General features: G+C 42.0%; 1 protein-coding gene across 2 annotated transcripts; it reads right to left on the bottom strand.

The window, feature by feature from the left end:
- Positions 1 to 801: 801 nt before the first annotated feature.
- Positions 802 to 17,971, bottom strand: LOC135085680 (putative fatty acyl-CoA reductase CG5065). Of its 2 annotated transcripts, none has more exons than XM_063980486.1 (14): positions 17,948 to 17,971; positions 9,765 to 9,865; positions 8,851 to 8,981; positions 8,139 to 8,226; positions 7,562 to 7,634; positions 7,227 to 7,317; positions 6,717 to 6,862; positions 5,834 to 5,943; positions 4,869 to 4,952; positions 3,901 to 4,009; positions 2,996 to 3,173; positions 2,360 to 2,430; positions 1,531 to 1,788; positions 802 to 983 (listed from the first exon to the last, which is right to left on the bottom strand). In XM_063980486.1, exons 2-14 carry the CDS (start codon positions 9,853 to 9,855, stop codon positions 863 to 865), a joined length of 1,551 nt encoding a protein of 516 aa, XP_063836556.1. In that variant the 5' UTR covers positions 9,856 to 9,865; positions 17,948 to 17,971; the 3' UTR covers positions 802 to 862. The 2 variants fall into 2 exon arrangements, with proteins under 2 accessions (XP_063836556.1, XP_063836555.1); XM_063980485.1 differs by lacking the exon at positions 17,948 to 17,971 and adding an exon at positions 16,481 to 16,627.
- Positions 17,972 to 24,333: the final 6,362 nt, after the last annotated feature.

Genomic DNA, 24,333 nt, shown 5'->3' with positions numbered 1-24,333 from the left:
TATTATTAGTAGAAGTAACATTTTCTGGTATAATAATACAGTTTTATTTTGTAACAGTAACTGGTATTTTTTTGCTTTTGATTTGGCCAACCACACTCACGTAAATGAATCTCAAAGTGTATTTGATAAATTAAATATCGTAATGTCAATTTCTATTTTAATTTACTACTTATAATTTTCTACTTATTTATGCTCAAAATGTTTTTATTTTTTTTGTTAAAACTACATTATAAAATTTTCACCCTGTATAAAATTGGCATTACGATAATTAATTTAAAGTTATGAACTTTATGTTTTCAATAAGTGTTAGGTGGTAGTTAAGTATTATCTCTATAAGTTGGTACTTGGTGAACTACTCATAACAATGTTTATTGAAAATAAAAAACATGATTTTACTTTCTGCTTTTTATTTCTTATCTCGTTTATAAAACTTGACCTTTACTGGTTGGGTTATTGGCGGTCAGGCTGTAGATCCTGACTACATACACAAGAGTTGTAGCGGCATGAACGATAGATGGGAATAATTTTGTCAATGATGTTTTTTTATTAAGTGCGAAAAATTGTACACCCTACAAGATAAGAAAACAAAAAGAAATATACAAAAGATACGGCATAATTTATAAAGCGATCTAGGCAACCGAACAAAAGATACACTTGATACGCTATAGTTTGTTATTTTCCTTAACTTGAAAGAACGGGAATGGAACCCACGACCTGGCGCGGTGATTGCTCTGACCACTGAGCTACGTAAGTATTTTTGAACGTACACAAAATCGAGTAAAATTTTAATAATAAAACAAATATTGTACAAAATTTAATGAATAATATAAATCACACACTATAACACAATCACATACACACTTCACATAGTAAATATTTCGTACAGGAAGTCAGTAAGGCCCTTAATGTAGTGCGTGTTCACGACCCACCAGAATAGGTACCCGTAGAAAATACACTGCACTGTCTTATCTAGGATTACCATTCTGAAACAAAAACGTAAATAAACAGGCGATAATAATAGTAAGTAATATAGTAAGTACCTAATTCAAAGGTAGCAGGAAGGCTCTGGATGCAGGCCGCTAGGTACCAACCGGTCATTATGGAAATCATTGGGGCAGACCTATGTTCAGCAGTGGAGGTCCTAGAGCTGATATGATGAGGTAACTATATTGACAGGCTTGGTTGAACTCACATTTAACTTGTACATAAATTAAAAGTTAATCTTTTCATCATCATGATCATCATCATCATCATCGTTTTACTCTAGGACTAAACAAAAGCTTTCGATTGTGTTGGCCAGACAACTTTATCTTTAAAAGGCACCAGTAAGTAGTTTCAATTATTATTATGGAATATTCATAACAATTACGATTTCCTATTAAAACCTAAATCGTAAATTTAATTAAACTCAACCTGCTTGGACCTCCATTAGATTTAAGTGCAAGGATGTATATTGGGACCTCTAAGAATAATGTACAGAGATACATTAGCAAGGTGGTAACAAAGTTAATGGATTACTGACTTCCTTACCTTTTATGATGAGCCTTGGCCTTAGGCAGATCCTCATCTTTCTCTTTCAAAAGATACTTTCTCCCTCCAATGCAAGATTTTCTAAAATACTCCTCCTTGTCAACGTTTTCTATGTCGTAGTAGAAATGTTTTTTGTCCTGCTCTTTTATACGAGATCTGAGCTGGATGAAGTTGGTATTGTCGAAGGTCCATTCCTTGGTGATGTAGTAGCGGAGAGCCAGGTTTGCTATGTAGATACGCCGTTGGACTTTTAGTAATCTGTAATACAAATCAATAAAGATGACGTGTAAAGTTATTTTGACTAGAATAATAATGAAATTACTGTTACTAATGGCTGAGTTATTCCATCTTACTTTAACTTTGACGAACGTCAAAAATCTGTCAAAATCCATAGAAAAAGCACCGGTTATTGTTACGGTTAAAATAAGTTAGTGCAACTCAGCCTATGAATTTCTACCTCAACTTCTTTCCAACGCCAGCCAAATTATTTTGTCCGTTGGTTGGGCAAAGCTATATTTTGGACGTGTATTAAGTGTCTTGGAAAAGGCCTACATACTAATAAAGATATTGATTAAGTGACATGCAATAAACGTTTTGAATTTGAATTTGAATTTGATATGATTGGATTTGTAGAATAAGCCAGTGTTATTGATTCAGTAAAGTAATTAAGGAAGTATTCATTAAAATATCTTGAATATTAAAAGGATATTCATAATACTTAAATCTTAGTACCAACAAGACATTACTGTACAATAACATTTGCTGAGAATATTTCTACAGAGACCTTTAACGAATTTTAGAATTTTTCATATAATAATATTTTACTTACAAAGGTTTCTTTCCGAGCAGCAATAGTATTGCGTCAACAAAAATCGCCGGTAAACAGTGGAGTATCAGCACCTGAAAAAAACATTACTAATTTACTATTAAATCATGTACAACATCAATATCATCATCATCTCAGTCATAGGACGTCCATGCTGAACATAGGCCTCCCCCAATGCTTTCCATGTAGCTTGGTTGGTAGCGCCAGAGTAAATACAAATAAGTAGGTCATCTTCATAGAAACGCACCGAGCGCGGTTTGTATGTGAGCGCGCCAATACATACCTATGCGGCGCCCAACAACCCGCTAATCCACGCAAAATTTTGTCAGTGTGTGCGTGCGCGCCTCATACGTATTGGCGCGCTCACATACAAACCGCGCTCGGTGCGTTTCTATGAAGATGACCTACTCATTTGTATCTACTCTGGTAGCGGCCTGCTTCCAGCGCCAATGATGGTACATTTTGAAACCGCGCAGTAGATAAAAATAATGAACTATGAAAAAAATGTTTTCTTTACGCAAATCGATTATAATTATGTTACTGATTCTGATCGCTCCTAAAAATTTGGACACTGATTGCAAATTCACTATGTGTAGACATGGTTCTGTGGAAACTCATGAAGGCAAAAATATCAATCACCTTGATATAATGGATGGTCCGTGACGTAGTAATGGAACCCCCAATATTCCAGAGCGTGTCGTTAAGAGGAAGGGAGGCTGCCAGTCGCTTGCCGATGTCGACCAACTCCTGCATGGTGATGTTGTTCAGCTTGCCAGCGCAGCAGTTGTAGATCTGGACGTCGTCTGATGGCTCTAGCCTGAAAGATTTGTGGAATTTATTTAATCAGTGGAAGACCTCAAGAAGCTGGTTTGTCCAATACTCGTAGATATACGGACCATTCCCACCCCTCGTTCCCACCGCTGCAACTCCTGTGTAGCCAAGATCTACTAACAGCTTGACTGCCAATAAAAACCCAACCAGTGAAGGTCAAGGGTCAACCCGTAGATATAGGTACTACTTGGGTTAAATGAACTACACAATATCTTTGATACGTTTGAAATGAACTTGCTTGAAGCTGGGAGCTTTGAAGTAGGTACTATCAAATGAAACTATTACAAACTATCGTTTTATCTATGTTTCTGTTTGATATTACTTATCATTTCAGCCACGGGACATCTACTGCTGATAGGCATAACTAGGCAGTTATTATTTCCAGATTAGCCGGTTAGAAGGTTACGTTTAGTGGCTTTCTGTTACCTTTATAGCCTCATCTGTTATTAATTGTTACACCTGTTACCTATTAGGTAACTCTGACAATCCCAGGATCGGATCTATGAAGCAATAACGTGACCGCAAACGTATTCCTTAGGTCCTTTCCAGGTCATACATAACTTATTGATTTTCTCAACTATCCAACTGCGTTTATGTGACGCCACGCTCAAGTCGCATCGCAGTCGCATTATAGTCGCGTCGCAGTTGCGTTACAGTTGCGTAACAGTCGTGTTACAGTCGCGTCGCTACCACCATCACGTGACTAAACTTACTTCTTAGTCCCCCGTATCCAGGCGGCGGTGACTATGCTCTTGATGGACACATCCACTGGCATGAAGTCAGATATCAGGTTGGGGTCGGTATAGATACTCCGCATTATGCCTGAAAATAATCGATGTTATAGAATTTTAAAAATTGAATTTTAAAGTGGAACTGGATTGGCCACACTCTCCGAAGGGACCCCGATCACATCCCTAAGCAGGCTCTGGATTGGAATCCTCAAGGAAAACGCAAACGTGGTCGACCCAGGCAAACTTGGCGGCGCACTGTTGCGGACGAGGCGAAGAAGATCGGCAAGACCTGGAGCGAGATCAAGCGAGAAGCTCAAGACCGAACGAGATGGAGGACTGTTGTGGACGCCCTCTGCCCCATCTAGGGGACATAGGACCATAAGTCATAGAATTTTAAAGATGCTTTAGTTAGATGATGAGAGATCCTGTAAGTCCTGAAACAAAAGGCCCCCAGGGCCGGAAAAAGAATCTAGGGGCCTAAGAGTCAGGTCCATCAGTTCCTGATAAAGTTATAGATAATTATCTGACATTCAGTCATGGCGCTAAATTTCAAATAAAAGTTATTGATTACCAGAGACAACCAGATATACCCATCAGAAACGTGTTAAACTAAAACTTTAATTTATCTGACAGATAAGTTCATTAGACTTGATCAGTAAGTTAAAACAGAAGGCCGGTACGATAAATATTGATAAAATAACGCCCCTATTCACAACGATCTACCAGATCGAACGCACAGCGTTGTGAACGCATAGAGTTCTGTGATTGGTTCGTGTGTCATCCTGTGCGTCCACGAGCACGGTGAGACCTCATAGTAATGTTTTGAATACGGGCGTGAGTCTGTTTTAGTTTGGTCTCCGAAGTGCCTTTCAAAGAACAAACAAGAGACATGTGGTAACAAACACATTACACTATTTTTCGTCATGCAGTTGAGTAAAAGGGCAGCTTACCTTTGCCGCAAGCGACTAGCATTCCGACTGGCCCGTTGAAGTTCTCGATCCAGCCAGGAACCGGCTCCTCCACACTGGATATCACTGAAAAACGAAATTGATTGAATGTATTGGTCTAGCGCAAAACTTGATCAGTGCCTGAGGTATGCGAGCGGCACGGAAGAGTGTTTTTTGTTACGTCAAACGTCAGCGAGATTTCAGAAATGTATGCATTGTCACGTCATAATTATGTGACCACCCCTCCCGTGACGCTTGCATACCTCAAGCACTGACTATAAATGAAAATAATCGAAAATAATTAAGATTTTTCCGTTGAAATGGCGCTAAGCGCTATAATGTCACGTTTAGGGTACCGCTTAAGTACCTAGTTAGGGCTTTCATTATTTAGACTTTTAAGTTCTAGGTTAGATATGGGACTATTCCCACCTCTCGTTCCCACCACTACAACTCCTGTGTAGCCAGGATCTACAGCTTGACCACCATAAAAAATCTCAATCAATGAAGGTCAGGTTTCTCCCGGGGGAAAGTTAAACTGTCTGTTCTAGGTAAGATAGCCCTCTGTGGCTGGGGATTCCTGGTGAAGCCCGCTTCCACCTTCGCCCATCAGGTGAGATGTAGGCTACGAACTTGACCTTCACTGGTTGGGTTTTTATTGGCGGTCAAGCTGTAGATCCTGGCTACACAGGAGTTGCAGCGGTGGGAACGAAAGGTGGGAATAGTCCCGTGTAGACCAAGAACTTAAGATTAAGACCTCATATAAAACACTTACGCCCGTATTCACAAACGATGCTTGCTTAAGTGAAGCAGCAAATCGAGCTCAGCGTTGAATAGAGCTCTGTGATTGGTTCGTGTGTCACCCTGTGCGTCCACGCGCACTGTGAAACCTCATAGTAATGTTTGTGAATAATGTGCAATAAAGAATTTGAATTTGAACTGCCTAGTTGTGGTTATAATCAATACTTTACCAATGGACGGTCTAATGATGACTGCGGGTAGCTGGCCTTTCTGCTCATACACCACATGTTCTGCCAACTGCTTCGTAAAGGTATACGTGTTGGGGATGTCTCCAAGATACCTGGGGAAGGTAATCATATAATGAATATTAATCTTATCTGCCGGTTATAAGTTCAGATAAAGAAGGCTGTAGCACATTTATCAACTCGGAAAGGGATCGTAACCGTATCGACTCGAGGCGGTCAGTATTCTTTGTATGAAACTCCATACTTCAACGCACACTTATCCGCGCCGTTAAGCAAACGCCTCGGATCGAATGACAGCGCGCGAAAGGCGATCACAGCTCGCAAAAAGCGGAGATACGGTGTTGATCCCTTTCCGAGTTGATATGTCTGCTATAATCTTAAGTGTTTAGTAGCATTCCGGTATTGCCAGAAATTATTGTATCGAAGACCAAAAACTCTCTCTCTTTCTCTCTCTCTCTACCCGTAAATTTAGTAGAAGGTGACAAACATCAGGCCTTAGACAGTGTAGACCAAATCCTCCATCCTCTACCTCTGGTAAATTACATAGGGTTATGTTTTTGCAGTGCTATTATGACCTGTTGGTAAATGTAAATTTACAGTTTACGATGCCAAATAATAGATAATAATAAGGGGGTCTTGCAGGGTACTATTCTGATTCCCATATTTCTTCAAGTCATCAATCTAACTTGACCTTTACTGGTTGAGTTATTAACGGTCAATCTGTAGATCCTGACTACACAGAGGTTGCAGCGGTGGAAACAAGAGATTATAATCGTCGCGTGTTGATAAAAATGAATTTCCGAAGCTCAATGAGTAAGAGAGTCATGCAGGGTACTATTCCAGGTCCACTATTTGAACTTGTACTTACTTAGGCGTCAAAACTCGCAGAGAATGCTCATCTATGACGTCACACACCTCGAGCGTGTCTTTCCAGTCCGCGTGTGGGGGGTACATCACCTCCTCGATGACGTCACGGTTGGTGTTCGAGTATACTGTTGAAACGTGGACTAAGGCCTGCAAGATTACAATATTAGCAATGATCGTAGCTTTGGTAGTAAAGTGCTTAACTGGTGGGTATAACTTGATAGCATAAAATATCACGTAGGGATAAAATGTATAAAGAAATATAGGTCCCACTACGTTGCAGTGATCCGTAGACCATGACTCTTGCAACCGAGTTGAAACGTCGGGAAGGTAAATACCTTTTACCTTTTAAAAGTGTTAATGTGTTGCCTAATCCCGTTTCAGTGAGAATTAAATATGTAAAAGCTTGGCAAAGATCTCTCTCTCTCTCCCCCTCTCTCTCTCCCTCTCTCTCTCTCTCTCTCTCTCTCTCTCTCTCTCTATCCATCTCCCCCTCTCTCTCGTATATACTCACCGATAGATTTCTCACTTCTTTGGCTAAGGTCACCACTTCCTTAGTGCCTCCAAGGTTCAGCTTAGTGGCAAAAGGGAGGGGATCGTCAAATCTGGCAAAAAATAAAACTTTTAATCAACCTAACATAAACTTGATTGATCTTTAGACGTCTCTACAATTTCTTTAATTAGAATTATAACCCGATTAAGTTAATTGCGCACCACCCCGCGCTGACCCCGTCTGTACCAGAGCGTCGATGTGACGTCACGGCCGATAGGTGCGCAGTTACCTTGACCGGGTTTGTAAGTTATAAATCAAATAAATAATTAAAATTTAAATAAATTTTAGTTACATACCTGACGCTAGCCGCTACGTGGAAGATAATATTCACCCTATTGACTAGAAGAGCCCGGTCTTCTTCTGACAATCCTGCAATGAGAAGAACATTAAAAACTTAAACTCAAAAGTTTACTCGAAAATCTTTCACCACAGATCACAGAAACTAAAGGGAGATAAGAAAAGGGGGCGGGGCCGGTGTCGCAGCAATATGCCCAAAAACAGAACACATTGCTCGCGACTATGAACTCAGCGCATTAGTTTTGGTATCTGTCTAGATCTCTGTGTCTTTCATCCTTACACAAAGTAAGAATAGATGTCGCCTCATTTTTTTTTATCCACAACGAGGAAGCTCTTGGCCTGTATCTCACCTGATGGATGATGGACATCCTGAACCTGTGTAGCCAGGATCTACAGCTTGACCGCCAATAAAACCCAACCAGTGAAGGTCAAGTTTGTCCCGGGGTAAAGTTAAACTGTCATTGGACCCGCAACGACATTAATCACGAAAACAAAGGAAAGAATAAGGATATAAGGACCTCTAAGCATAAGTACTGAATAAATTATTTGATTTAACCTCTGAAACTGTGATCTTACCTAGTCCAGGGTCCATGACATCTCCAGCGACAACAAACACTTTCGATGAGAAGATATCTGGCTTTTCCTCCCTTAGTCGATCGAAACACTGAAACATATTAAAAACATTTTATAGATAAACTATAGCTGTCACGGTGACCTTGGAACACAATTTTTGACTTGGTGCCTTTGATGGACTAGTTAGGAGGTGAACATGTCAAAAGTAAAGAAATAATGTAGGATTCTAATCGTGAAAGAATTTTAAATCGGTTTATTTTCAAAAAACAGTAGCGCCAATGTAAAGTCCTGTCATTCGCACGTGGCACCAACTCGTGGCCTCATTATGGAGAACATATAGTACGTTCGTTCGTTTCAGCCAAATGACGTCCACCGCTGGACAAAGGCCTCCCCCAAGGCCATCCATACCTATAGTTATAAATGCACAAATACAATGCGCGAAAGCGCACTCGATGTCCGTGGCACAAAAGGTGGGTCCGCACTGCTGGACAAACTGGACAATACTGGACATAGGCGGAAATCGGGACAAGGTTCGCTATACCGGCATTTCCCCTATGCCCAGAAAGAAGGACATTCGTGGTTGTTTTAGTGGGTAGGCCTTGCCCTTCTGGCATGGAGAGCACCACATAACCCGTCGCCTGACCACAGCGGCGGGTATGCAGTTTTATGCATTTTTTCCACGTACAAAAAAAAAAGGCTTCAAATACAGTCTTACCCCTGTTGAATAAAGCTCCGCCAGTCTATCTTCAGCTTTCACTCCCTTCTTGGTGCGCAACAGAAGGTAGATTCTGTCCAAATCTGAGCAGGAGTAAAGCAGCTTCTCAATTAATGCCTTTCCCATGAATCCTGAAACAAAACTTTAGTTAGGCACGTTTGTTGTATTTTTTTTCTCCTATCAAGTTCATAGACCAAGGACATTGTCCTCTCCCCCTCAATCTGCAGTACTAAAAAATAATTTGGTACCACTGACTAAGTCAGGACAGCGATATCTAGTTTCCTTTATTGCACAGGCTACCACCTCCGTCAGACGGAATTGGCCTCGTGGTCCTGGCTAATCCTGTCGGCCCCCCATTAAGTGGGGGCGTGTTGGGTCCCGCCGTGTAGGGCGAAGCGTCCGCTGAAGGCGCCTTGGTGGTTTCTAAAGCCTGGTCCGTGAGCACGTAAAATTTTGTCCAATGACCCCAAGCTACCCATCCTTATCGCTCGCGTGTAATTATATTGCTGTCGCGACTGTGCGACGGGCGCCCGCAGTGAGTGTGAGAGTCATTTGCGGTCATTGGACAAAATTCTACGTGCTCACGGACCAAGCTTTAGTACCCAAGGCGCCGACCACTATGCGGCAGAGGGAACATCCCAGGTTTTTAGAGGGTTCGAGCCCCACATAACCTGCCGTCTCCCGGCGGTAGGTATGGATAGGCCAGGCCATCCATACCGTATCTCCTTTCGCCGCGCGGCTAATCGTGAGGCAGCAGCATTTACGTTACGGTACGGATAAGACTAAGTGTGCGTTGCAGTATGGAGTTTCATACAAAGAATTCTGACCGGTTCGAGATGATCCGTTTTCGGGTTGATAAGAGTGTTTCGTCCTTAAACTAGACTAGACACTAAAAATGAGCCGTTTCCACTTACCAGAACCTCCAGTAATGAAGATGGTCTTCCCTTTGTAGTACTCAGGAATTTCTGGCACATCTTCGAAGTTCCGCTCTTCTAGGAACCCCATTTTGATGGAACTGTAAATAATGAAAGGATTAACATAATCAACGATTACAAAACCTTGAATATCCTCTCTGAAGAGGACAATATAAAGAAATCAAATACACACAATATGTAAAAGAAACCTGTACGATCATTAAGAAAGTCCTCCAACGAATCCTTACTAATTGAGAGGCGCGAAGCATGTTGCAAAGGGAGAAAAAAACATTGAAATAAAATAAAATACAAATATTACTACGTATAGGTACAGGGTGTCGCAGAATGGGTGAATCAAACTGATAGGGGAGGTAGCTCTACTTTGTACTATCCCTAAAAAATATGAAAAAAAAAATCGCATAAGGAAACAATTTTTTTTTTAAAGTAAAAATAAATCAGCTTTGCCTCTAAGTACTTATCTGACTATAATTGCTGCGTTTGGAGTTTATTTGTACTTTTTTCTTACTAATATTAATTGCACATGATCGCTTCGTTTATCTAAAAACAAACTGTTGAAAATAATGACTAGATTTCGAGTTTAGAGCAATTTATTTTTAAAAAATCCGAACTCAAATTTTTTTTTTCATATTTTTTTGGGATAGTACATTAATAGAGCTACCTCCCCTATCAGTTTGATTCACCCATTCTGGGACACCCTGTAGAACAGACATCGCGAACAAAATATGTGCAGTGTGGGGTGCGGGGCGGAAACTTGACGGACAGCTGTCAGTCAAATCCATGACTATCAAGTTTCATAATTTATGCTAAGATGTTTTTATAGTATAGATACGTTATACCCGCTCAAGAATGGCAATGCAATTTGAGGGAAAATAATAAGTTACGTTTTGTCTTGCTTTTCTTTAAATATTTATGTATTAGTTTGATAGTTCATTCGAAAATACAATTTAGGTTCACTCTATACGAAGGCTAAACCAAATCCTCCATTTGCTCCTTCCATCCTCTGGCTGAGAGGGTCGAGCAGTAGAGAGAGACCTTATGTACTTATATACTGTGCAGTATTTAACTTATAATATTATTCTGTGGTACATACAGGATTTTAGTTTATATTCATGTTATGGATGTAAATGGGTATTTCTCATCGCCACGGTTCTCATCGTCACCTTCGTGGCAAATTTTATTTTTAACTTATTTCAACTTTTTGTAAACAAAAATTGTAGCGCTTGATGTGACGAGTGTATTCTCAGTAAATCAGTCAAATAGTGAGTCTGGTTTGGAAGCTTTAACGTTTTGAATTTTTTGATGCCACGAAAGTGATTCTGTACTTCACAGCAATAATTTTTTCAAACTTTACTCTTAAGTATTTATAAAACATATATTTTGTCTTATTTTCATAGATAAATGGCAATAACATAATATAAATAAGTAGGTACTTAAAATACAAGATAAAATTTTACCGATAACGTCACCTACTAAGTTACAAGATTCTACGCAATTGGTTTTAAGGGTGATACTGGTGGCATTCTGAAATGCTAAAGAAGCAAAAAAAAGGATTATCAGTACCTCAATTAAAAAGAACTCTTAACTTATCAATCCCTCAACAAAAAATATGTTTATTTATTGAGGCCAGATGGCCTCGTGTTTTTGCTGTACAACTTTTAACTCAAACATTAGATTAAAATCTCACAAACAGATACACAGTCACATATACAGACATACATACAGTCATACAGACATAAAAAAATACGAGGCCCTTATTTTTTTATTGATGTATTGAACTCTACTTAACACGTATAATTTATTCGTTATTAAAATATTGTAAAAACTTAAACACCAGTCTTTATATTTTAAAATAAACCAAAGCAAGAAATCACTTTCGTGGCCTAAAATCACCTTCGTGTATAAAACACCACGAAGGTGATGCCACGAAGGTGACGAAAATTTTAGTTTTTTATTCATTGTCCCTAAATTTGAGTTTAACGGTTCAAGTCGAATACTACACAAATAAGTCTAACATGTTAAGTTTTCAATGGCCTAAGTTTCAATTAAATTGTTTAAATTTTAGAGGTAGAAAATATTGATCAAGCAAGCGACGGAATGTCTACGGATAATCACAAAAAGTTACGTATTTTTTTCGCGGGGCGACGATCGACTTATCTCACCTCCGCAATGGCAGGAGCGCGACTGACGTTAACCGAATAGAACACAGTGATTGGTTGATGGTGTTCGGTTTAACGGCAATCTTGTATGATTACTCAAAATTTTAGGTACCTGAAATCGTGTGACCAACGTATTTTCCTTCCTCAATTCAAAATAATTATAAGAAGATATTTTTTTTACTATTGTGTGGAAAGTATATTTAATTACGATGATTTTAGTATATGCTACACACAAATTGAATGAAAATTGTGAATGCAGCAACCAAATGTTTCATTGCAACCGAAGGTGTGACACGATGAGAACGCGAAAAATGACCCCGTTTTGTATCGTTTCATGTAATGTTTTCGTATTATTTTTGCTTCTATTACGATAAAATTTATTTTGTATGTAGCTAAATAGATATGTTATCACCTGATTTCAAAGTTATTGTTCTAACTTATACCGTTTATGAACTATTATTGTGTGACCATCAAATTTGAGTGTAAATGAGAAGTACCCAAATACTTCTGAATCAGCTAGGCCTAGTATTCATCTAATAATAATAATAAAAAATCAGGCATGTAACTTGACTATTCGCGCCACAGTGACCAAAAAAGTGCCAGTACTTTACAACACACACTAAATCACAGAAATTAAAAACAATCTTAACTCGAAAACTATCAACAATCGCGGAACATACATGGGGGTGAATTGGATAGCCCTATTTATGCTCTACCTCTGAGCTTCGGCTTGACACTACTTTTTGGGACACCCTGTATATGAATATAAATGACCTAATGATGAAAGCTAAGTGCAGAACTTAGTTTTAATACAACATTGGTGTCGACCATGGGTCGTGTTGCAATCGACATTGACTACAAACAACTCTATAAGTAATCAGATTTAACGTGCGTAGGTAGTAATACGTAAGAGGCTATTATTAAAACCAATCACAGACTTAAAACAGACGTAAAATTTTCCATCTCATTCAGACTAAGTCATATTCTGTACCGTAGTCATCATCATCAGGTCATTTAGTCTCCACTGCAGGAGCACGACCCTCTAATTTACCAGAGGCAAATGGAGGATTTGTCCTACACTCCCCACGCTGGCCAGACGGGCTGGGGAGGCCTGATGTATAGGTACATCAACTTTAAGGCATTGATACGTTATGGCGACTACAGCTAGTATTTTCGTGTACAAACACCGATTCTCAAATGCTTTTAATATATTTTCTACAAAGCTAGTTACTTAGTGCATAAAAAGGATTAAACCAAAAAAAAACAGGCGCTTAGATCGGTCAAATAAATCACAAATTTTTGTTTTTACCCGACTGCGCTACGTAAAGGAGTGGTAATGTTTTTTATGTTATTGTCAACACGTGTTTCACACTCGTTTAAGTTAAATCGATGACTAGTTAGTATACATACAAGTTATTAAAATGCACACGATTGCATATTAAAAGCTATCTGGTTTTCCTTATTTATCACCTACATCTTTATTGCATTTATTTATGCTATCAATTTAGTGTAGTTCTTGCAACTCACGAAGGCGAGTGAGCTTTACTTATGTGTGTACGTGTACATGCACAACGATAGTGTAATGTCTATCAAAACTTTTGAGAAACGAACAGTAGCGAGCCACAACACATGTAAAGCTCACTCGCCTTCGTGAATTGCAACAACTCTATCAGATATTTTAGAATCTTGCTTCACACAAAACTAGACCTACCCTGGGTTACACCATCTTATTTTAACTATAAAAACATCAAAAGTTTGTCAAACTCCATACAAAAACACCGGTTAAAGTTATAGTTACGGTCAAAGTTAAGATGATGCAACTCGGCCTAAGCTTTACTACAGCTGGGCTGTATGCCTAAGCCGTAAACAAACGTGTTCTTCAGTCACGAATTCTTTATGGAAAAATATAACATAATATTACATCGAAATAATGCTAGTGTTTATGTACAAGGTTTTTATTATTGCCAATTTGTCTCATATTTGGGGAATGCACTATGTATCATGAGTAGAGTCTTATATTAAAAGGATGCCAACCATTCAATTTCACCATTTATAGAGCAATTTTGAGTTAACTTAATCTGTAAGTCTAGAATTAGCACGTCACTACCTTGTTTAATATACCACGCAATTTTGTATACCCATTCTTATAAGATACACTATACAAAAATGCATGGTAAATTCAGTGAACTGCTCCTGAATCGAATGTACCTACTACTGCTATTTCTATTTATTTATATTAACCGGCAGACAGTGGTGACTGAGTTTGTTGCGGCGCTTCTTCTCAGCACTTGCCAAATGTTGGTCTCGAAGCGCTGGTAGGGTAAAAAGATTATGAGACATGTAGAGGCTCCTTAAGAGCAAAATGACGATTTGTAAGAACTATTTATTAGTCTAAACAAATAAAGAAATTTTGACTTTGACTAACTCAAGGGTTTTCTTAAGTTTGAATTATAGTGATCTCTTAATTTATAAGAGAGAACACTTTCAAAAATATACTTCTTCCTGCAAATGGCCACAATCCCAACATTAAAGAGATTTTTTGATTGGCCTGTCCTACCTGATTCATTTGAAGCCAACTTATAATCAATTTAATAATAAATTAGTGTTAATAAACTACAGCGCCATCTAGTAGCGAAGGAGAGAACTTTGTTTCGGCGGGCGCCAGTTTTGTGGTTCTAGAGCCTTTTTATAGAAATCACTTATTTTCTAAAGTGTTTGGTCGAACAAAGTAATGTGAAAATGGTGGGAAAATGAAACAAAACAGGGATAACTTTGCAAGTTTAGGCCTAAAGAAATCCGCGTTAGCGGTTTCAATAAAATGCCACAATCTTAACTAAACCTCAGGGAAAAGGGGGATATCATTATTTTGTCTTTTACTATCATCGATGATATTATCGTTATACTTATGTACCACTTGAAATATCATTTTACTTGACACTGGCTAAAAATGTGCAAATGCACGAAGCTACATATAACTTCAGTCTTAATGAAAAACAAACACTTTTGGGTAGAGTCAGTAAATTATTACAGACTAGATTTGTTTTTTTTATTATGGTTGTTTTATCAACTTTTGGGCACTTTGGGTGTCACGAACTATTTGACGGTAACTGTACAATACTCCTTGAATTTGAAATTGCATGTTTCAAAGCAGAATTTTTCCAAAAAACACGTCATGAAAATGTGTCGTTTTAATGGCTCATAAAAATACAGTGTTAAGCACATTGTACACTTTTTGTTGTAATATAATACCTATTACGAGAGCATAATATACCTACCACAGTGCAATGCACCGTAGTCTGTAATTACTGGATTTTCCCATTTATAATTCACACTATAGGTCTAGGCTTAAGTCAGTGTCTGAGGCATGGGAGCGGCATGGGAGGGGTGACATTGACGTATTATGACGTGACAGGGCATACTAATCTAAAGCCCGGTCTGCGAGCACGTAGAATGTTGTCCAATGACCCCAAGCTACCCATCCTTATCGCTCGCGCGTAATTATATTGCTGTCGCGACTGTGCGACGGGCGCCCGCAGTGAGTGTGCGAGCGCAACAGCAACATAATTACGCGCGAGCGATAAGGATGGGTAGCTTGGGGTTATTGGACAATTTTCTACGTGCTCGCAGACCAGGCTTTAGTCTCGCTGAAGATCGTCACAAAATCACCCTCCCGCCCCGTGCCGCTCCCATACCTCAGGCACTGACTGAGTTAAGCGCTAGACCTATAAAACTATAAATAAATGCATCGCTCTGTCTGTCTGTAACGTTTCCATAAATAGGCGTTAAATCAATCAAAGATTTTGATAGAGGGAGGTACACTATGCTACACTATGTAATATACAGGGTGTTAGGTAAATGGGTATATGAGCCGACACTAGCCCATGTTAACATGGTCATATAAATGGTATGGTGAAGTCAGAAAATTGATATCTTAATTTTAATTATTTTAATTTTCATACAAATCTGATTTTATAAAATTTATTTTGTATGAAAATTAAAAAAATATAATGATGATATCTAATTTCTGACTTCACCATACCATTTATATGACCATGTTAACATGGGCTAGTGCCGGCTCATATACCCATTTACCTAACACCCTGTAGAAGGTCATACAGTAGATACATTTTTACCATCCAAGGAAGGAACCATCAACCATTTGATAACGAATAGGATAGTTTTTTCCCAGTTTTTGGAAAGAAGGACGCGTGCTATGAACTTTTTGTGAATGAGTGAATTTCATGAAACCGTTCAATGAATAAACCTTTGAGAGGATGTATGTTTGTTACTCTTTCACGCTATACTTTTTACTGAACGAATTTTGATTAAATTTTACACTATTACCTATAGTTTTGTTACACATCAGAATAACATAGACCTGTGATAAACTTAACTTTACGCAGGCAAAACCAAGGGCAAAGGCTAGTGAATTAATAAAATACTTCGCTATTTATCAATCAATCGGTCCCTATATCCTACTTACCTTATAAGAAATTAAAATTTTTACCTCATGAGTCATACAGCTATTATTTCCCTTACCTTACGATCACAAATGCAAGCAGTCACTATAATATTCCTTTGCGCACTTAACACTAAAAAACAACTATTTTAATCGAAAAACAAGATGGCCGACAGTGCGCTAACGTCCAACGCTGCCGGTCAAATGTCACTCATTGGTATTCCAGCGAAGAATTCGATGACTTTGTTATAAGTTAAGGTGACGTTATTGTCTTACAAAGAATTTCAATTAGATATTGTTTTATTGTAAAACAATGATCGAAGGATTTCAAGTGTCTAGTGCACTAGCTGACAATGAAATAACTAGCTGTGCCCGCGACTTCTTACGCGTGAAAACAGTTTGAATAATAAGTACCTATTTCCCGGTTTGCAACATTTTTCTTAACTGCTCCGCCCCTATTGGCTGTAGGGTGATGCTTAAAAGCCTTCAATTCAAACAAAGAAACAAACTCTTCAGCTTTTTATTATTAGTATAGATTTCTCTCACTCTTTTATCTCCTACATCACTTCTAAAAGTTCGTATTAATCAGGTCTTTAGTCTCCACTGCAGGAGCACGACCCTCTAATTGACCAGAGGCAAATGGAGGATTTGTCCTACACTCCCCACGCTGGCCAGACGGGTTGGGGAGGCCTGATTTTCCTTAGTCACCTTTTGCCACATCCACGGAAAGAGTGTTGTTCCTATTCCAGTCTGAAGAAACCACATTTACCTACTTATTCTGATCAATTTTGATGCGGGGCCAACAGTTTAACTTTCCCCCGGGACAAACTTGACCTTCACTGGTTGGGTTATTGGCGGTCAAGCTGTAGATCCTGGCTACACAGGAGTTGCAGCGGTGGGAACGAGAGGTGGGAATAGTCCCGTGCAGTTATTATTTTCAATGGGCCTTATCAAGCTTAGTAGGTTGATTGTTATGATATAAGATTATATTCAAGTTCTTACTTAGTAAAAAAGTCAACTGACCAGATAAACAAACAACATGTTTTATGGGATTTTCCTTTAGACGTGAGGAACTCTAAAATTAGACGAACATGTGCCAAAAAAGACTCTAGGTCATCATTAACACATAATAGACTTTGTCATAGATCATGAATTTTTGGCAGGAATCATTCGGAATATATTCAGGCGTTGCGATGGAAGTAGGTTAAAACGATTAATAGGAGGTAATAAAATAAATATTAGTAAACATATTTTTGAAAACAAGTCCATAATGTAGAGCCCTCATCAAGAAACTAACAACACTACAAGTAATAAAAGTTTGTATAAAACACTAGCGCCCGCGCGCGACTTCGTACGCGTGGATCCCGTTTTACCCCCTTAGGGATTGAATTTTGAAAAATCCCGTCTTACCGACCACCTACGTTCTAAAAGGAACCCCCATGCAAAATTTGAGACTGCTAGCACTTGTAGTTTCTGAGATTATGTGATGAGTGAGTCAGTCAGTGACTTTTCGCTTTTAAATATAACAAGATACGAGTAATACTTACTGGTACCTAAAGGACGAAGGTACAGAAGTGCTGATGGTTCTTCTATTCTAATTAAAGTGACTATAATGTCACTGTGAAGTCTTCTGTGTCACCACTTTGTCTCTCACTTATTTTCCGATCTTCACTGGTCTTTCTTTGTTCACTCTTCCGATTTTCACTTATTTTCCTTTGTTCACCCTTCCGATTTTCACTTGTTTTCCTTTTTTCACTCTTCCGATTTTCACTTGTTTTCCTTTGTTCACTCTTCCTATTTTCACTTGTTTTCTTCGTTCACTCTTCCGATTTTAAGGTTAAATTATAAAATAATGTTTGAAATGAGATTAAATATCAATACAACTATCTATTGCAACACAGCACTGAAGAATAGACCGATGTTATCTGTATTCTTAAGAAACATAGGATGTGAAGATTTCTTTTATAATTAATATTATCGTTAAATAAACTTGAACGGACCGTGTTCTTGACTTACAAGAGCGTTTGTTACGATAATCCGGTTGATTGCATGTAGGCTAGGAGACTGAATGTAAATCGGACAATCAATAGAATGACCTTGGACATTATATGCTGCTCTATCGGACAAAGCTTGTGGTATATGGGCACCAGACAGTATTGTTCAAAAGGATAATCCCGTTAATCCCTCTGGATGAGTTAAATATTGTATTACGAGTTTACCACAACGTCCATCGGCAAGGGGATTCGAATCGAATAGAGTCGATTTCGACACCGATAACTTTCGTTTAAATATTCGTACAGATTCTTTCAAATACAAATATTTTATTTCTTAAGTCTCATTTCATTATTGTAAAATCACTAAGAAAAGAAGAAATAATACAGAAAGGAAACTAAGGGGAATGGTTTAGTACAATCATTCAAAAATTTTGTGAAAAAATAATCAATCTATTTCCAATTGAAATACAACTTTACAGGTCCCACAAGGAAAACTGGTCAATATTATTATAAGTTTTCTAAATGCACTTGTGCTGCTTCTTCTCAGCACATTTGTTGTCCCGACGCATTGGTAGGGTTATAGTAATACTGGGATGTGTTAAAGAAGCTTTTTATAAGCCTACTTATTTATTTATTTAAAAATTCACAAGAAAAACTTACAAAAACAACACTTGTTAAATGTAAAGTTGTAAAAACAACATAGGTACATAAAGAGGCTGAAGCAACAGCAATAGAGGTTAAAGAACTGACAAAAATGGTGTAATGAAGTCCCTATGCTTGCAAAATAAACGCATTTGAATGTGAATTTGCACCCTGTCCCCTAGACTGGCGCGCGCGCAGCCTTCGCGTGTTCATAATAACAGATGCAGTCTGTGATGCTGACGCCTACTTACATAACAATGGATGACTAGTTTCACGCCCGGGTTTGCCTGATGACGTATTAAGGAAACTTCGCTGTGGAAATTTTTGAAGGCGTTTATGTACAGTCCAGCAGTGGCATTTGGTCGAACCTTTTTCTCGGCTACCAGGTCCCGGGTTCGATTCCCAGTGGTAGCTAAATTTTCTGCTCGTATTAGTTCTTGTTAAAAATCGAATAGGATAGGTAGAATATTTGGCTAAAAGTACTCAAAATACATACAAAGAAAACTGTAACAAGTAAATTCATGCTTAGCATATCGACGTAGCCAGAAACAAATATCAGAAACTGTTTTTCAGCGCGGACCCTTGATAGAATTGCGTTACAACTGAGGCACATTTAAGCTTGAAAAACTGCCTCACAGATTGATAATACTGAACTATTGCTGTGGGGTACGCCCCACGGGTTACTGGAGTTGCGCCTGGGAGTTGTTGAAGGCTCGAAGAAGAAGCGCCCGATGCAGAGATATCGTCGTCTCTCTCTCGCCGGTGTTCACGTAGCGGGGTAGCGGGGAGGGGGTGTAATGAAATAACAACCCCTTGTTTCTTGAGTGGGCTTGTACTGGCTGCTGTTGGCTTCTAGGGACTTCTTTGTTTCTTAGTTGTTACTTCGTAGCTATCTTCAAGTGGACTGTGATTTTGGCTCGGACCACCGCTATATTTGGGCCCACCATGCCACTCTCCACTAGTGACGCCTACGCCTCAATCTAACGCCGTATCGCGTGCCTCCGTGCGACAAGGACGGAGCGAGTGCGAGCGAGACGCAATACGGTGTGAGCGAGGGCCGCTAGTGGGAGCGAGACAACAAATGCTTGCTTTTTCTCTTGAAAAAGCAATACCGTAAAGCGATTACGGCTCTATTTCCGATATGTCTGTCTCTGTCCTCCGTCGGAGGGTGAGTACCTATTTCCCTATCTTTTCTAACTACCTATTTTTCCTACCTATTTGTCCCTTTCTAAATGAAGCCAACACCAACAACAAGTTATTTTATTTTCATATCCAAATACAATTTACATGTTCAGAGTAAACAAATATCAAATCTATACAAAACAAATATCGATTAAAATATACAAAATAGACACAAACAATAAAGACACGGTATAAAGATACAAATAAAAGACAATAGAACACAGTACAAACAAAATGACTTGACACAATCTTACTTGAATGTGAAGCTCAAGAAATACAACAAAACACTATATAATTCAAATGACAGATAAAGATAACAATTGCCTACTTTTCTGGCCTAGCTTATCTTTATTGCACAAACAACATACATCTCTGTGTCTATTTCTAACGCTATTTCTTTATACATTGCAGGGTCTATTATAAGCTACGAAACGAATACAAAATACACTTATTCATATTTACATCTATTACGAACGTTCTGTACATTCTCCCGCCGTGCGTCGTGGTGAAGCCTCGTAGCCGCGACGCATCACTCCGTGGGAAGAACGTTCGCAGGCTCTGCCGTCGACTGCAGCACCACCAGCTTCTTCGTAGGTCGCCGTAGTATGCCGCCCTTGGTCTGCACGTCCACCGCTCGCACGATGTCATCGGGGCCGGGGTACGTAGCCACGATTCTCCCCAGCGGCCAGGTGTTGCGAGGCAGCGTGTTGTCGGCGATCAGGACGACGTCACCCAGCTGGACTGCAGGGCCCTTCCCATGGGGCTCCCGCCGGTGCTGAAGCTCGGGCAGGTACTCTCGAAGCCATCTCGCCCAAAACATGTCGGCGAGGCGCTGCGCCGTCCGCCAACTCGCCTTGCCCAGGAGGTCTTGCGGGGAGGTCTCTCCCGCCGGTGGTGCGTGGGCTGGCCCCAACAGCAGGAAGTGGTTGGGGGTCAGCGTCTCCGGGTCTTGCGGGTCGACAGAGACGTGGGTGAGCGGACGGCTGTTCACCGTCATCTCAACCTCGGCGAGCAGGGTGGCGAGGGTCTCCTCGCTGGTCGGTCGGCTGTCCATCACGGCCGACAGGGCCGTCTTGACGGACCTCACTAAGCGCTCCCACGCTCCGCCCATGAAAGGAGCGCCGGGAGGGATGAAGCGCCAGGTTATCCTCCGCTTGGCCGCTTCCTCTTCTGTCGCGTTGTCGATGGCGCGCCGGAGCTCTCTCTCGGCGCCGTGGAGGTTGGTCCCGTTGTCGGACCAGATGGTTCTGGGACAGCCTCGTCTCGCGACGAACCGCCGCAGTGCCATCACCGCGGAGTCGGTGGTGAGTGATGCCGCCATCTCAAGGTGGACCGCACGCGTCGTGAGACACGTGAACAGGGCCACGTAGGTCTTCTTGGTGGCTCTCCCCACGGTGGTGAGCAGCGGCCCGAAGTAGTCGACGCCCGTGAAGGTGAAGGCGCGCTGATGGTGCGCGAGCCGACCGGCGGGATGGTCCCCGGTCGGGGGCGCAGGCGGCGCCCACCGTCGTCGGCGGCACGGCGTACACTGGTGCACGATGCTGCGTGCCGTCGGCCGAAGTCCCAGGATGTGGAACCTCTGCCGGCACTGGTTGATGGTGGCCTCCACCCCCTGGTGGTGACCGCTGCGATGCACGTGCCCGATGTACAGCCTCGCGATGTGGTGACGGCCGTCTAGGACAGGCGGCCGCTTTACCGCCTCCGGGACGTCTTCGGCTGCAGCTATACGGGTTTTGATGGTCAATAACCCGTCAACCAACTCCACTGCGATCTTGAATAACTTGCTATCTCGATTGACGCGTCGATGCTGGGACAGACAGTGGATCTCTTCTCTGAAACTGTCTTCCTGGCACGCGCGCACTATTAAATCTTCAGCCCGGATGAGGAGCTCTGCCGGGAGGGCCACGAACTTGTCTTCAGTCTGCTGTACTTCCTTCTTGTGACCGCGCCCTTTGGTGTCTCGTGACTGCGGCTTCCTCCAGGTGGGGTCTGCCACCTTGTTGGCCCGCGTCCGTGCGTAAGCAGCCTGCTTCGTTGTCGGCCTGCATCTGTCAACAAATTGCAGGACGCGAGCGGTGGTTCGCACGAACCTCTCCCACCTGGAGAACCGGTCGCACTGCGGGATCACTTCTAGCAGCTTTGTGGCTCTCCTGTCTATCAAATTTGCTCTTTCCTCCCCGGTGTCTTGCTGAATTTTCCTTTCTTCGGTCGGCCAGGTCGCTGGGTCGTCCCGCAGAAAACTGGGCCCGTTGAACCATCGATGCTCACTGTCGAAGTCCCTGGGCACGTCGCGCGTTCCGTCGTCCGCGACGTTCATCTTGGTGGGCACCCAGCGCCATTCCTCTATCTTGGTGTTTTCTTCAATCTCTGCTATACGGTGCGCCACAAACGGTTTGTAGGACCGTGCGCCCGTTCGTAGCCACGTGAGGACCGTTCGGCTGTCCGTCCAGAACGTCCTTGTTGTCGGCTTTCGGTCGTGTTCTTCAAGGACGCAGCTCGCCATCCGCGTACCCATAACTGCGGCCTGCAGCTCCAGGCGGGGAATCGAGGTGGTCTTCAGCGGCGCGACCCGGCTCTTAGCCAGGACCAGTGTCGTGTGCGCCCGCCCGTCGTTGTCTTCCACCCGCCAGTAGAGGGCGGCGGCGTAGGCGGTCTCGCTGGCGTCGACGAATACATGTAGTTGAAGATTGTCGCCTTGAGTGAAGTGAGGGTAGCACCGGGGTATCTCGATGGCACGGAGGGCTTCCAATTGCTGGACCCACTTGGCCCACCTCTCCGCCAGGTCATCCTGTAGATGCTCGTCCCACGCGGTGCTCCGCCTCCAAATCTCTTGAAGTATTTGCTTCGCCTGGACTGTCACCGGCGACACGAGGCCCAGGGGGTCGAATAGGGACATGACCACCTGGAGGGCCTGCCTCTTGGTGGGCTTCCGGAGTAGGATGTCGTCGGGAAGTCGGCTCAGGTCCAAGTTGTACTTCAACGCGTCAGATGATGTCTTCCATATCATTCCTAGGACCTTTTCGTTCTTGGGGCCCAGGGAGCGCTCCTCGAGCGCCTGTTCCTCTTCCAGCTCCTGCAGCACCCGTGGCGAGTTGGAGATCCACTTGCGCAGATGGAAGTGCGCTCGGCGATGGATGTCGCGTACTTGGGCGGCGATCTCGATGGCCGACTCTTCGTTCTCGAAGCTCTGGATGTAGTCGTCCATATAGTGGTTGTCTCTTACAGCTGCCGCGGCCTTTGGATATTGCGCATCGAACTCTTCTGCGTTTCTGTTTTTCACGTAAATTGCAGTAGCCGGTGAGGATGTGGCCCCGAAGATTAACGAGGTCATTCTATATTCTTGGGGTGGAGCTGTCCTGTCGCACCCCCGCCAGAGGTACCGTAGAGCGTCCCGGTCCATTAACCGCGTGGTTTTCTCTTTCAGTATTTTCAGTGCTCGGGCTTCGGGGTCGTTGTGAGGTAGCTTAGGGGCAATCGTCAAGGCCTCTAACGAGAAGAAGTGCTTGAGGTCCATATTGAGGCGTTCCTCGCTCTCAATCTCTTGTGTAAAATGCACTCTGTGCCCGACGGTGCGACTGCACGCGCCGTGTAGCACCCAGCCGAGCGGTGTAAGCGAAGCGATAGGTTGGTGTCGCTTACCGATTCTCTGCTCCTGTGCGACGAGCAAGTGCCAGTTGTCCTGGCCGATCAATATTTGCGGCCGCGCACTATGTAGCACTACACTTTCTTGAATATCACTTAGATGTTCACATCTCACTATGTCTTCGAGTTTGACACTTTGCGGCGACAGCTTAAGATTCTGGATGGTGCGTGCTCGTATGCGGTGCTGCTTGCCCTGCCCGGACCGGTTCAGCGTGATGTTGAGCCTCCGGGACGCGGAGGTGTCCACCCGCGCACTCCCGATGGCCTCGATGTGTAGAGGTTCCCGCGGTCCGCGCAGGCCGGCTTGCTGCGCGAGATCTTCGTCAATAAGTGTCACCGTAGACCCGTCGTCGAGTAGTGCGTGCGTGTCTATTTTCTTGCGCGGGCCGCGTATCTGCACAGGCACTATTTTCAGGAAGGCTTGCGTGCCCTTCCCTGTCCACGTCGAACCTACCACTTCACTCGGCTCCTCA

The sequence above is a fragment of the Ostrinia nubilalis genome, chromosome 29, assembly GCF_963855985.1.
Source record: "Ostrinia nubilalis chromosome 29, ilOstNubi1.1, whole genome shotgun sequence".
NCBI lineage: Eukaryota > Metazoa > Arthropoda > Insecta > Lepidoptera > Crambidae > Ostrinia > Ostrinia nubilalis.
Note: the sequence above shows the minus strand (reverse complement) of the source record. Positions and strands in the feature narration are given on the sequence as shown.

Bases quoted from the DNA above. Each gene is read 5' to 3' on its own strand.
- LOC135085680 (XM_063980486.1), bottom strand. From the start codon at position 9,855: ATGGGGTTCCTAGAAGAGCGGAACTTCGAAGATGTGCCAGAAATTCCT. The intron at 8,227-8,850 runs GTAAGACTGTAT...AATATGTTTCAG, and splicing joins CGGAGCTTTATTCAACAGGG to TGTTTCGATCGACTAAGGGA. The intron at 7,635-8,138 runs GTAAGATCACAG...TTCTCATTGCAG, and splicing joins TGTCATGGACCCTGGACTAG to GATTGTCAGAAGAAGACCGG.